At 45.6% G+C, this 13404-nt stretch overlaps 1 protein-coding gene across 1 annotated transcript; it reads left to right on the forward strand.

The window, feature by feature from the left end:
- Nucleotides 1-9393: 9393 nt before the first annotated feature.
- LOC112103357 (histone H2B.1-like) lies at nt 9394-9816 on the forward strand. Its single transcript, XM_024195078.1, has one exon. It carries the CDS (start codon nt 9394-9396, stop codon nt 9814-9816), a length of 423 nt encoding a protein of 140 aa, XP_024050846.1.
- The last annotated feature ends 3588 nt before the right edge of the window (nt 9817-13404 follow it).

Consider the following 13404-nt stretch of genomic DNA (forward strand, 5'->3'; position numbering starts at 1 on the left):
GCATTTAAATGTCACAGAGATATGAGAGCCCAGCCTCCCTCTTTGTTATTGGCAGCAGAACGGCTGCGCAGAATTAGAAAGCGTCCTCGAAGAACTAAGGAGGACTTTCTCCGTGAGGTTATGATGCACTCCGCCACCGAGAAACAGGAATTGAAGGACTGGTGGGACAGCGAGAAGAGGGACCGAAAGGAGAACGCGGCACACCAGAAAGAAGCCATGGAGCGGCTCTTAAACGTAATGGAGCGTCAAGTGGACATGCTCCAAGTGATACTACCTCTTCAAACCGAGCAGCTCCACGCCCGCCCTCCCTGCAGCCGCTGTCACAAAACTCTTTCCCATGTGCCCCCCACACACCACCAACACACTGTTAGCAACCTCCTGGCTCCAGGCTACACCCGCAGCATTCCAATCCTCCCCCCTCACAGTCCAGCATTGTGGACTCCCACTACCCACTGCACTCAACACCCATCCCTCTGCAGTTTGGCCCTGCTGAAGTACAGCACCCGCTGTATCGTACTCCAAAGGAGAAGGTTGGGTATGATCCCTGGACATACACAAATCCTCCTCTTGAGACCTTTCCATCCCCCAACCTCCATCCCCCTCCCTGCTGATGAATTTTTTTGTGTGACTCTCTCAAGAATTGTGTTGGTTTGAAAGCAATCTTTATTTTATTAAGTGAAAGCAAAAAGAGGACTGCAAAGCAACATACAATTATATTAAGCCCCCTTGTTGCATCATGTGCACCAATCCCAGCAGGAGGATCCAGGAGTCAGAGGTGGGCACAGCCACTCTGAGGGGAGGAGGGCCACCTCCTCTCTTCCCCTCTCTGGGGTCCTGGAATGAGCCGGTGGCCGAACGGGCCTGGGGCCCAGGGCCTGCCACCTTCCTCAGCTGCCTCCCCCACTCGTGGGAGCACCAGCCTGAGCTGCTGGGCCGGGGACTAAGGAACAGGGCTGCCAGCTCACCCCTACGGATGCAAGAGGTTGACCTGCTGGCCACAATTCTTTCTGGCCCCGGTTTCCTCTTGAAGTGGAGCCCAGCAGGGCCCATTCTCCCCGGCAGGAGAAGCTACACAAGAAGGCTGAAGACTCTAGCTGCAGCAGAAGTTGGGGAGGTTTAAGAGTCGACATCTCGAGTTAGTGGAGAGGTTTAAATGTCGGCCTCTTCAGTGTCAGGCCAGGGATTGCCGGACCCCATCTGCCCACTGCTAAGTGCCAGTGGCCCAACCCCCCTAAAGACAGAAGGGGGAACCCAGCTGGGGTGCAAAAAAGCACTTGCACAAAGCTTGTACCAGGCCTCAGCCACTGGGAGGGGCTTTGGTTTCCCTTTCCCATTTTTTTCTTAATTCTCTAGGGGTGAAAGCACGCCTGACTGCACCACTGAGAGGCATGCAGAGGCTTCTCCCTACTGGTAGCCAGGTGCACTTTTCTGGCCTTGTCTTTGCCCCATTTGGTCACCCTGAAGTGGCTGCCTATTGCATAAAAGGCACAATGGCTGCCAGGAAGCAGGTAAGGGGACTCTGGTGGGATTTGAACCTATAGCTTTTGAATAACTGTTATAAACCAGGCAAGGCAGTTTTTTTTAAGCAGGTGAATATGCATTCCATTGGGCCACAGAGCCCTCTAGCTAGAAGCAGTGTTCCTCTCCTCTCTCTACTTTGCAACACTGCAGTTGCTGTGGTAAAAGAAGAGGAAGAGCTGATGAAAATACTGTGTTGGCTAGGAACTGACCCCAAACCAACTGCTTAGAAATCAGCCATGCTAACCACTACACCATCAACACTGCCTGGAGAGCTGTCTTAGCGATCCAAGAAGATGCATTATCTAGAACCTGCCTTCAGCTAGCGTGCAGCCAAAATGACACTGGCAGGGTTGAGTTGTCTATGCTGCTGTTTTTTTCACTTCCCTCCTGAGACCAGCCCTGAGGGGCTCTGGTGGCTGCCTCCAAGAGTTGGGTGCTGTCAGCTGCTGCCCACTTTGGGCAAAGTCTCAGATGGGGACTTTGACTGGGGCACTATACTGGCACCATCATAAGACAGCTGTCATAAGTTGAGCTCAGGGTGGACAAAACCTTCTGTGGAGCCGAAGGGCTAAAGCTGGCTTCATCTTCCTCTTCACTCTCAATAGAAAGGGGGGAAACAGGTCCGTAGTGCCAAGCAGAGTAGCTCCCTACCTGCCACCTCCTGAACATCAGCCTTTGAGACAAGCCTTTGCCTTTTCTCCCAAGATCTGTGGTCTAGGGGGGCCCTTCAGCAGGATGGGAAAGGGCCCTGCAGCACCTGGTGGAGGGGGCTGCATGCTCAGGCTCCCTATGGGAGGGTGACCCTGGCTGGAGGATCCAGGTGTCAGAGGCAGACACGGCCACTGTGTCAGGAGGAGGGTCCATCCAGCAGAGGAGGCAGGTAGTGCGAGCCTTGTGGGATCCCTGCTACCCTCGGGAGCAGTGAGTCTCAACCAGGGGTACATGTACCCTGGGGGTACTAAGAGGTCTTCCAGGAGGTACATCACCTCATCTAGATATTTGTCTAGTTTTACAACAGGCTACATAAAAATCACTAACAAAGTCAGTACAAACTAAAATTTCATACAAACCATGACTTGTTTGTACAGCTCTATATACTGTACACTGAAATGTAAGTACAATATTTATATTCCAAATGATTTAGTTTATAATTTTATAATTATATGGTAAAAATGAGAAAATCAGCATTTTTTCAGTAGTAGTGTGTATTTTTATGTCTGATTTTGTAAGCAAGTCATTTTTAAATGAGGTGACACTTGGGGGTATTCAAGACAAATCAGCCTCCTGAAAGGGGTACAGTAGTCTGGAAAGGTTGAGAGCCACTGCTCTGGAAGGTTGATGCAGCCAGGAGGTGCAGCGTCATCAGTGCGGGAGGGTGCTCTTTCAGCTGCCCTTATTAGGGCAGATCAGGGTCAGGGGGGGGGATAGCGGGTGTACCCCTCTTAAACAATTTCAGTTCCTTGTGTACTGCAAAGCCCTGATGGCATGTAGAACTCCAAGGTGTGGGTGGGTGGGCAGTGGGAATTCACAGAGGTAGTTCTCAGAGAACCACAGTTACTTATTAGAGTTAAAATTGTCGGCTGTCACTTTATATTTCAAGAGGTTTTCCTGGGTCCTGCTTGCAGGCCAGGTGATTCTGTAGAGAAGCATGGATCTGGGTCCAGCAGCAATGGGCAGTTCATAGTCTGCAGACAGATACTTGCCAAGAGTAAAGTGGGATGAGTTGTGCCTCTCTGTTTTAGGGAGCAGACTGCTTTGTCTCTCTCTGTTTTGGGTTCTAGTGTGTTAAGGTTCTGTAGTCTAATAAATAAAATCATGTTACACTGCAACCTTCCAGCAAGAGTATTTTATATTTTTATCTAACTTCTCTTGTCTGTATGCTGTGAACATAATAAATAACCTCTCCGTGTCCTCAGAGTGAATTAACTCTGTGCATTCCCAGTCCTGGGAGATCAGTGAACACTGCCACCCAGGAGGATAGTGGGTGTGCAGTTCTTAATGTAATATGGACTCTGGCACCGCTTTCCCAAAGCAAGCACTGGAGTACAATGCTAAGTCTAAAGAGGTGTTGTCCCTGAAAGTACACACCCAACTAGGTTGCTGCTTTGCATACGTGTGCTTGAGAATGATACAGATGCTTCAGTGGCCCAAGTTGAATGGCATCTTAACCTGGAATGCACTGGTACTAGCTGTAGTAAGATGAGGCCCTGAAACATAAACCCTAGTATCAGAGGCCCATTATGAGGCCTAAGGCCTGAGCTAAAGTAATGGTCAAGAGTTTGCTAACATAATGCAAAGTTAAGCTGTGAGCCAGAGGCAGGACCTGCTCACAGAAGTTGGCAAGAAGAAGGCTACTAATTGCACGTATACACATATCTAAAAGGTATCAAGTACTAATAGGATGAACAGGTGTCAGGATGGCACCAGAACATTCTGGTACGAACACATTCCACAGAGATAATGAGGAACAGTCTGACCAATCCTAAAGACGGGGTCAAAAGGATAATATGACGAATAGAGTTGTTTGTTTGAACCAACATGTACCAGGAGAGAGGCAGCACCCTAACACGTAGAGGGGTTGCACCTCAATGCGTCAGGAGTGATGGGTAACTTGTTTGTACCTGTGTATAAGTGGATGTCTTTGTCTGGCCGAGGGGGCAGTGGAGAGTCCCACCACTGACCGAGCCGGTGCATTGTCAGGGGGTACATATTCGTAGTATGTCCTGTAGAGTCTGCGGGAAACTATTATTGTGCTTCGTTTGACAATAAACCTGGCCGGGTGCCTTCATACCTTATCAGAGTCTGTGCTCATTGGGGGTTCTCTTGGGGTCTGCTGTGTCAGCTATCTGCGCAGAGCCGGGATAGCACACAGAGGGAACACATGCATGCAGCCGATTGTTATCCACAGTGGATAGAGCAGAGCACCACACTGGTGACGTATGATGACATTGGTGACCCCGACCGCTGATCTGGTGAGTAAGCGAGTTGTCCGCTGTAGGAATCGCGATCTAACATGACAGAAAACCATGAGCTAGGGAACCCACAAATCCCTGCAGGATTTAAAAAATATAATGGGGAAGAAATATGTAATGTAATTTGTAAGGCTAGGGCAGAGATTGTAGCCTTAAAATGTAAAATATTGCAAACTATAACCATGGCTATTAAATAGTTAAAACAGCACGCCACAAAATTGGTGGGGCAAGTAACAGTAACAAAGAAAGAGTTAAAAGAATCAAAAGAAGCTACACAGCCCTGGAATGCTCCCAGCCCCCTTCCAGGGTGGCAAGCAGCTCAGAGACAGCCAGCACAGGAACTGAATAAAACATTGGAAACAGCTGCAAGGAACCTACAAAAAATACATGTGCCGTCCCCTGTTATAAATATTGGTGGCAAACAACAGGCTTCAGGTAGCTCTCCTGTGCCTGAAGAATGGGGACAGAAGTTGAAAAAGGTGGCCCTAGCAAAATTAAAAGATGAAACGGGATCCACTACAGTGCAACCACCACCTTATGATAAAAGCCAGGTTCTGGTAAAACCTAAACCGGGTCCTAGACTGGTGCTTGTCAGAACGGGACAAGTAAGTGCACAAATGGAAAAAGTAGCACTTTCACTGAATTGGTAAATCAAATGAAGGAAAAAATGGAACAGTTCACAGAGCACATTACAAGACAGGAGCTGCGACTCAATTGCAGGGGAGTGAACAGAAAAGAATTTCAAAGTCAAAAACTAAAATTGAGCAGGTTAACACCTAAAATCGATGCATTAACATATGGAGTTGCCCAACAACATTTAACTGCAGGGAAAAAAGGGCACTCCTGCAATCAGTCTGGCATGCAGACAAAAGCAACAGACACTGGGGGAACAAATTCAGGTTTTACAAGAGCAGATAATTACTCCCACTCTTATCTCAGAGCCAGGATAAAAACCCAGGGTGCGGTTTCCCAAGTGCTTTGACCCATGGAAACACACTCCGCACTCAACTAAAAATATAACCTCCTTTCTCAAATATTTTTACATACCAGTATGTTTTCTTTTATATCCTTTATCAGTTTGCTAAACTTGCTGCTGCTGCCTGTGCCTTAAGAGTTAATCTCTCTTGGCTCAAGTCTCACTACCTTCCTAGGTAGCTCTTCATGCCCCCCATCCCCTTTCCCTTGCCTCTCCTCACTTCAACTCTTTCTCTGTGTTAAAAGTTAAAAGTTATAGTTTTTACCGAAACCTCCAAAAGATAAAGCAATTGAAAACAGAACAAAACAAAAAACAAAAAGAAAACAAGGTAAAAACTTTACTTTAAATAAATCCAGTAAATTAATTATTTTAACCCTTCAGGAATGCTACAGCTGGAATTATTCCTAACTTTCTTGAAGATATGGTTGCCAAGCAACAGAAATGCATACTCTGCTTCTAATCCTAACCACTCACTAATATTTGAAACATGGGCTTTTCTTATTTCCATATAGCAGAGTTTTAAAATAATGTTAAATATAAAGTAATGCAAATTAATCAAATAAATTTGACAAATATTAATATATTTTTTTTATCAATTTTTGTTAAAAGTTTAAAATAAGGTAATTGTGATGGGTTGCAGCACAGAAACCCCTTGGGGCTACCAACTGATGTGCCAAGACTACTTCTGCCCCTGCTTTCCCTGCCCTCCTAGCTTGGGACTTCAGTGCCCTGCCTGGTTTGAGCCAGACCTGCTAGCCTGCTGCAAACCCAGACCCAGGTCTGAACCACATCCCCTAACAGCTGTAGGCTTAATTATAAGCAGGTTAAGAAGTGTTCCTGTCTTTAACACTCAGATGCCCAACTCCCAATCGGGTCTAAGCCCAAATAAATCCGTTTTACCCTCATAAATTGTTCTCCCTCTATAACACTGATAGAGAGATATGCACAGCTGTTCCCCCCCCCACCCAGGTATTAATACATGCTCTGGGTTAATTAATAAGTAAAAAATGATTTTATTAAATACACAAAGTAGGATTTAAGTGGTTTCAAGTAGTAACAGACAGAACAAAGTGAATTACCAAGTGAAATAAAATAAAACATGCAAGTCTGAGTCTAATACAGTAAGAAAACTGAATACAGATAAAACCTCACCCTCAGTGGTGTTCCAGTAAGCTTCCTTTTACAGACTAGTCTCCTTCTAGTCTGGGTCCAGCAATCACTCACAACCCCTATAGTTACTGTCCTTTGTTCCAGTATTTTCCAGGTATCCTTGGGGGTGGAGAGGCTATTTCTTGAGCCAGCTGAATACAAAATGGGGGGTCTCCCACGGGCTTAAATAGACTTTCTCTTGTGAGTGGAGACCCCCTCTCATCTATGCAAAGTCCAGCTCCAAGATGGAGTTTTGGAGTCATGTGGGCAAGTCACATGTCCATGCATGACTCAGTTTTTACAGGCAGCAGCCATTGTTTACATGCTACCCTGAACGTCCTCAGGTAGACTTCTTATGTGGATTGGAGCCTTCCAAGCTTCATTGTCCTTTAAGTGTTTCTTGATTGGGCACTTAATTTGTACATTCCTTTCTCAAGAAGCTGACCAAATGCTTTACTAAGGCTACTTAGAAATCAATCAAGTACACAGCCAATATTTATAACTTTGAATACAACAATGACACATGCATACAAATAGGATGAATTGATTCAGTAGATCATAACCTTTACAGAGATATGTTACATGGCATATGTAGCATAAAACACATTCCAGTTATGTCATATATACATTCATAAACATATTTCCATAATGCCTTGTGGGGTGCACCGTCACAGTAATAGCTTGTTTATTCAAATATTTAACCCTTTTTATTTTTTATTTTTGTTTGCCTTGTTTTGTATAGTTATGAATAGAATTCTGGCGCCATTTGTTTTTAATTGTAAGTTTGTCCTGTATGTCATGTGTGTTGTCCTGTGTTGTATGTTGTGTGTGTCATGTGACTATTTTTTATTATTTTTATTTCGTTGCAACAAAAATCAGTTGTATACCCTTTTAAAATATATGTATATGTGGTACCACACTATTTTAAGATCATGGTTGGGATATAATCATAGTATTATTATTAACACCAATTTTTTTGTGCAAAGTTCAAAAAGGTTTCAGTTACAAATATATAACTGCGAACCAGCTGAGCAGCGAACAGCTGAGAAGCTAACAGAGGGAGTTTGACTGGGATCTGTCCGAGAGGAGGTACGCTAAGTGCTGCATTAGGGAAGCTGTGTTGGTGAGTATCTGTGTGTCTGTTGCGGGGACAGTTGGTCAGTTTGTCAGTTTGACTGTGCGCTTGATTGTTTGAAAAGTGTGAATTGGGAGTGCTTTGTTCCAGGTGGGCCTTGAGTGGGCCTGACTGTTATAAAAAGGCAGTCAGCTGTGAACCAGCTCAGTGGCGAACAACGGAGAGGCTAACAGAGGGAGTTTGCCTGGGAGTTTGCCTGGGGAGAACCCACTGAGGCGTTCGACTTGCAGGCTCCTCTGAGTAGTTGCTGCAACAGCTGAGGAAGCCCTTAGAAGGAAGGTGATATGGACGGTGAGCGATCAGCTGTTGTAACTTGCACAGGATCTGCCATGTTTGTCTTTCTTCCACAGGATAGAAGCGACTTTATTTGTACAAAATGCAAGCTGGTCTCTGTATTGGAAGAGAAGGTTCGAAGTCTGGAGAAACAAGTATCGACCCTGCGTTGCATAAGAGAAAATGAAGATTTCCTGGACAGACATCAGGATATGCATCTACGGGCACAACGTTCTGAAGAATCAGAGCAGGCTGCGCAGAGGGGACAGAGGGACGGTGAAGAAATTTGGCAGCATGTGACCTCCAGAAGAAGAAAGAGGAGCGTCCATGTACCAGCAATGGAGATACAGGTGAGCAACCGTTTTCATGTTCTCTCCACAGGTACTAATGTGGAGAGTGGACTAGATGATACATCTGAGGGAAGGGAGCAGAAGGGGACTCCACCGATTGGAAGGCATGAGATGCACTGTCCTAGTGATGGGGGTTCCACGACCACCGCTCCCAAGGGAAGGAGGCAGGTGGTGGTGGTCGGGGACTCCCTCTTCAGGGGGACTGAGTCATCTATCTGCCTGGGCATCGGTTACTTTCCTTGCTGTTGCCTCTGGGGAGTTAATATCTGGCTGATTCCCCAACTTATAGCATGTTTTAGTGACAACCATACAACACAATTCTCATAACTTCATAGGCATTAATGATATACATATATGGATAGATACCTCACAGGGCATGCTTTATATGCAATATCACAATTATATACAGATGAGGAATATGGGGGTTACAAGACGCTCCCCCAAGGTATAGTATGTCACAACACTTTTATAAAAGTGAATAATAAGGGAATAATGCGAAGCCTGAAAAGGGGGTACAGTCCCCTAGGGACAGTTTGTAATGGACCTAGAACCAAAGGGAATAAGCTTGATAAACCATATACATAAAAATAATAATTATAAACAGACTAAAATAAGAACAGCCAAATAAGAATGAATCAGTTGTAAATAACAATCAGCTAAAGCACAGCTGGAGTCTATTATAAAATAATAATAATATTAATAAGAATTAATAATAAAGCAACCTAATTGTCCTAACCAGCCTGCCACTGCCCAATTAACAGGAGGCATATTACCATCCCTTTCATTTCCAAAAGGGAGAGAACGGCCCAGGGTTGCCCATTATGAAATGCATAGGTCTGTACTGATATCATCCCATTGTGACCAGCTGGGGGCGTGGTTCCAGCCAGCCAATCACTGTGCACAGAATCGGACCCTCATTTGAATGCCTGTCACTATATATGTGTACAGCGGGAGGGAGGTCAGCAGCATTTGCTGGCAAAGGGGCTGAGCTGAGCTAAGTGAAAGCAGAGTGGAGCAATGGCTGCTGCCCAGAGAGGGAGGAAAAAGGCCCAGACTCAGAGAAGACAGCATTATGGGAGGAAGTCCCAGGCCAAGCAGAGGAAGTCCGAGGACAAGCAAAGGAGGCAGGCCAGGCGGAAGCCAGTGGGGAAGCGTGGAAAGAGCCCCCGTGGGAAGAAGCCCTCCCCCACCCCACCCAATGCCAAGATGCTGAGGCGGTTGCAACGGGACAACAGGCGCTTGTCAAACAAGGCCAAAGGTCTGATGATCTCCTTCATCAACGACATCTACAAAAAGGTGTCCACGCAGGCTGAGCAGCTGAGGAAGCTGAGCCGCCGCCCCACGATTGGCCCTTTGCAGGTGCAAGCCGCCCTGCAGCAGGTGATGCCAAGGAAACGGGTCAGGCGCTCGGCCACCCCAGTCTCGAAGAGGTCTCACTAGAGCAACATCCCTCCCCTTCTCCCTGGGGTGCCTCCTGGCTGGGATCAGAGAAAGAACAAGAGGGGAGAAGGGAGAGGCGCAAACGCCAGCCTGAGACACCTCAGCACCCTCCTGATTAAAGAACTGATGTTGCTTTAGACATGCCAAAAAAACCCCAAACAACCTACATTCTGCCAGAGGGACCAACCTCTACCCCAGCAATTCTTGACGAGAGACTATGAGAGACTGAATCAGTGTGAGACTTTCCATACCGGAGCCTGATAGACCATTCCACTGCAGCCTGCTTCAGTGAGACCATCACAGTTTGGAAGAGGAGACTCTTATCTCTGGACTGAGCCACTGGGTCAATTTCCATCATTGGAAAAATAGAGACCAACACGCTGGCTGTGGACTTAATGAACCAGACACTTTTCATCACTGTAAATGAGAGACTGGCTAGAAAGAGCTGGCATCAATTGAACTGAAAGGATTGTATGAGAGGCACTGTCCTAAGGGAAATGAAATAATTGTCTTGGCGTTATAATAAAACAGGATTTTAACAGCACTTTTTGGTGTCATGTGGTTCCTCTATCTTAAGGAATAAGGATGGGATGGATGGTGCGTCCCAATTTAATATACAACTAATGACTAAGAGTTTTGGGATTTTCTTGTGTTGAAACAAGGAACAATTTTATTAACTCCTTTAAGGCCTTTCTCTTTACCACAGATTAACAGTGAATTATCCTGGCTAAAATGTTAGTCACTTTAGGCCACCACTTTCCCCTGGGAATTGAGGGTTTATTAAGGGACTAATAAAATACCCAGATTTTAAATTAATCAGACAAAGTGTGGGCACAACTAATACATACACAGAACAGCTCCATATTTAATTTCCTTCCTTATAGTATTTCCCTACGCATACCTGTATTAATCTGAAGCCAGGCGGAACTCACCCAGGATCCAATCTCTGCAAGAAAAGAAGGGTAAGGTCCTCAGTTTGATTTAATTGGAATAGGTCTATTAGCTTTAGTGATGTTCTGTTGATAAGCCCCTTCGTTTTCAGTTTAAACCAATTTTTACCAAAAAAATCCCAGGTTTTACAAAAAATATTATTCGTTTTTTTCCTGATTTTCACTCTACTTTTGCATCATTCAAATATATAAAAAATTACGTGTTTTATTAGGAAAATACAATACATTTCATGAGATATATGCATTACGATAATACATTAGTCTGTGTTGTGACGGGATCAGGCCAGACAGCTATAGGAGAGTGGTCCTATTGAAAATTCCAGGGGAAGTGGGCGGGCGTAAGCCCGTCCATGGCTAAAGGATCCTCCCTCAGCCTTTGGGGAGGATCCACTGAGCCCGGGAACTCAACTGCTTACAGGGGTCAATAAAAAAGAAAACACGGGAAGGTGTGAAAGTCAAAGGGTCAAAAAGAGAGAACCAAAAGGGACACCAAGCAGAGAACCCTGGACAGCGCCCACTGCTCCTTGAAGGTGTCAAGGGAGCCAGCAGACGCCGCCCAGAGGAACTCTGCCTGGATGCATGAATGGAGGGAGGACAGGAAATAGACCCCACAGTCTCAAAGAACCCCCTCAGCCAACATCCTCTCCCTGGTGTTGTAGATGGCCACTTTGGCCATTGCCAGGCGGAGGTTGATGAGGAGGTCCTGCGATTTTGTGGGGCCACGGATAGGGTGTGCATAAATGAGAGAAGGCCCAGGATAAGCAGGTCCCTTTTCCCCTGGTAATTGAACAGGGGTTACTCCAGGTTAATTAGGATACCTGGGGCTAATCAAGGGCCTTCCAGAACCTGTTAAAAGCCTCCCCTCCAGTCAGATAGGCGTACACAATAGGAGCTGTGGGGAGCAGGCATGCTACTGGAGAGCTGGATGGTGCAGACACTGACAAATGCCAGAAGGAAGACCTCACAGGTATAGAGGTGAGGAGCAGGGGAAACCCTACCCAACCGGGTGTACAGCCCTTCTGGGCCCCAGAGGTTTGGGGGAAGAGACCCCGCCAGAGGGGAGAGACTGAACTGGGTGTCTGGCCTGCTGCCACTACACCCAGAGAAGCTACCAGAGACTAAGAGGCTCCCCTCCCCCGCCCCCTCCCGTGTCAGGGAGGCTGGCAGGAACCCCTGCTCTGAAAGGTGCAGATAGTAAACCCAGGGGGTGGGGAAATTCCCAGGGAGAGAGGAATTCCTCAGCCCACTGCTAAGAGGAAGCACAGAACCCACCAAGGCAGAGAAGGAGCTCTGCCACAGTGTGTATATGCAAAGCTGTCTCTTGAAGTAAGACTATGCATTAGTCTAGAAGATGCAACAATAAACAAACAGGCACTCATGCAAGCTCTGAAGTGTGTGCACATCTGAACATACCGATGAATTGCACACCCACCATATACACATTTCAAGAAGATAACAGTTTAAAGTTTTGACACACTAAAATTGGAAGAAAATGAAAATCTTTCCTTCCATCCACCCAAATAAACCCTGATACTTACCCAGAAAAATTATGAATAGTTTTTGACACTGATTTTCACCTGTTTTGTGTTTGTAGTAATAAACACTGATAAATTCCCAGGAAAAATTAAATAAGATTAAAAACCGAAAATGAAGGGCCCTATCTGTTGATTTACAGAAGCTGAGGACCTGATCCTGAGAGAACGAGGAGGAAGGAGAATTTTAGTTTGACCAACAGGAGAAGTAGAGTTGAATATCTGTCGCATTCTGGCGGTTTGTTCAACCCTGTCAGGGTTCCCTCCCCACTCTGAACTCTGGGGTACAGATGTGGGGACCCGCATGGAAGACCCCCTAAGCTTATATTCCACCAGCTTAGGTTAAAAACTTCCCCAAGGCAAAAATTCCTTGCCCTGGGATGGTATCGCTGCCACCACCAAGTGAGTTAGACAAAGATTCAGGAAAAGGACCACTTGGAGTTCCTGTTTCCCCAAAATATCCCCTCAAGCCCCTTCACCCCCTTTCCTGGGGAGGCTTGAGAATAATATACCAACCAAATAAGTAACCAAGGTGAGCACAGACCAGACCCTTGGTTTTTTAGGACACTAAAAACCAATCAGATTCTTAAAAACAGAACTTTATTATAAAGAAAAAAGTAAAAGAAGCACCTCTGTAAAATCAGGATGGAAGGTAATTTTACAGGGTAATAAGATAAAAAACACAGAGGATTCCCCTCTAGGCAAAACTTTAAAGTTACAAAAAAACAGGAATAAACCTCCCTCTTAGCACAGAGAAAATTCACAACCTAAAACAAAAGATAATATAATGCATTTCCTTGCTATTACTTATTATTTCTGTAATATTAGATGTATCATTTCAGTAGGAGCTGGATTACTTGCTTGGTCTCTCTCTTTGTCTCAGAGAGAACAACAACACAGAGCACAAAGCAAAAACCTTCCCCCACAGACCGGTTATTTGAGCTTCTTAACCCTTTACGGGTAAAGGAGGGATTTTATGCTACCCTTAGCTGTATGTTCATGACAAACCCCAAACATCTCCAAATTTCCTCTTCCGTCTTCATAGACTCATTAAATAAGTGGGGTAAGAACATGGATCCATGCTGGAGGTCATGAAAGGGATGAGT

The sequence above is a fragment of the Terrapene carolina genome, unplaced genomic scaffold (assembly GCF_002925995.2).
Source record: "Terrapene carolina triunguis isolate 2854851 unplaced genomic scaffold, T_m_triunguis-2.0 Scaffold419, whole genome shotgun sequence".
Classification (NCBI taxonomy): Eukaryota; Metazoa; Chordata; order Testudines; family Emydidae; genus Terrapene; species Terrapene triunguis.

What these genes read in the sequence shown, in the direction of transcription:
- LOC112103357 (XM_024195078.1), top strand. Translation starts at nt 9,394, where the DNA reads ATGGCTGCTGCCCAGAGAGGGAGGAAAAAGGCCCAGACTCAGAGAAGA.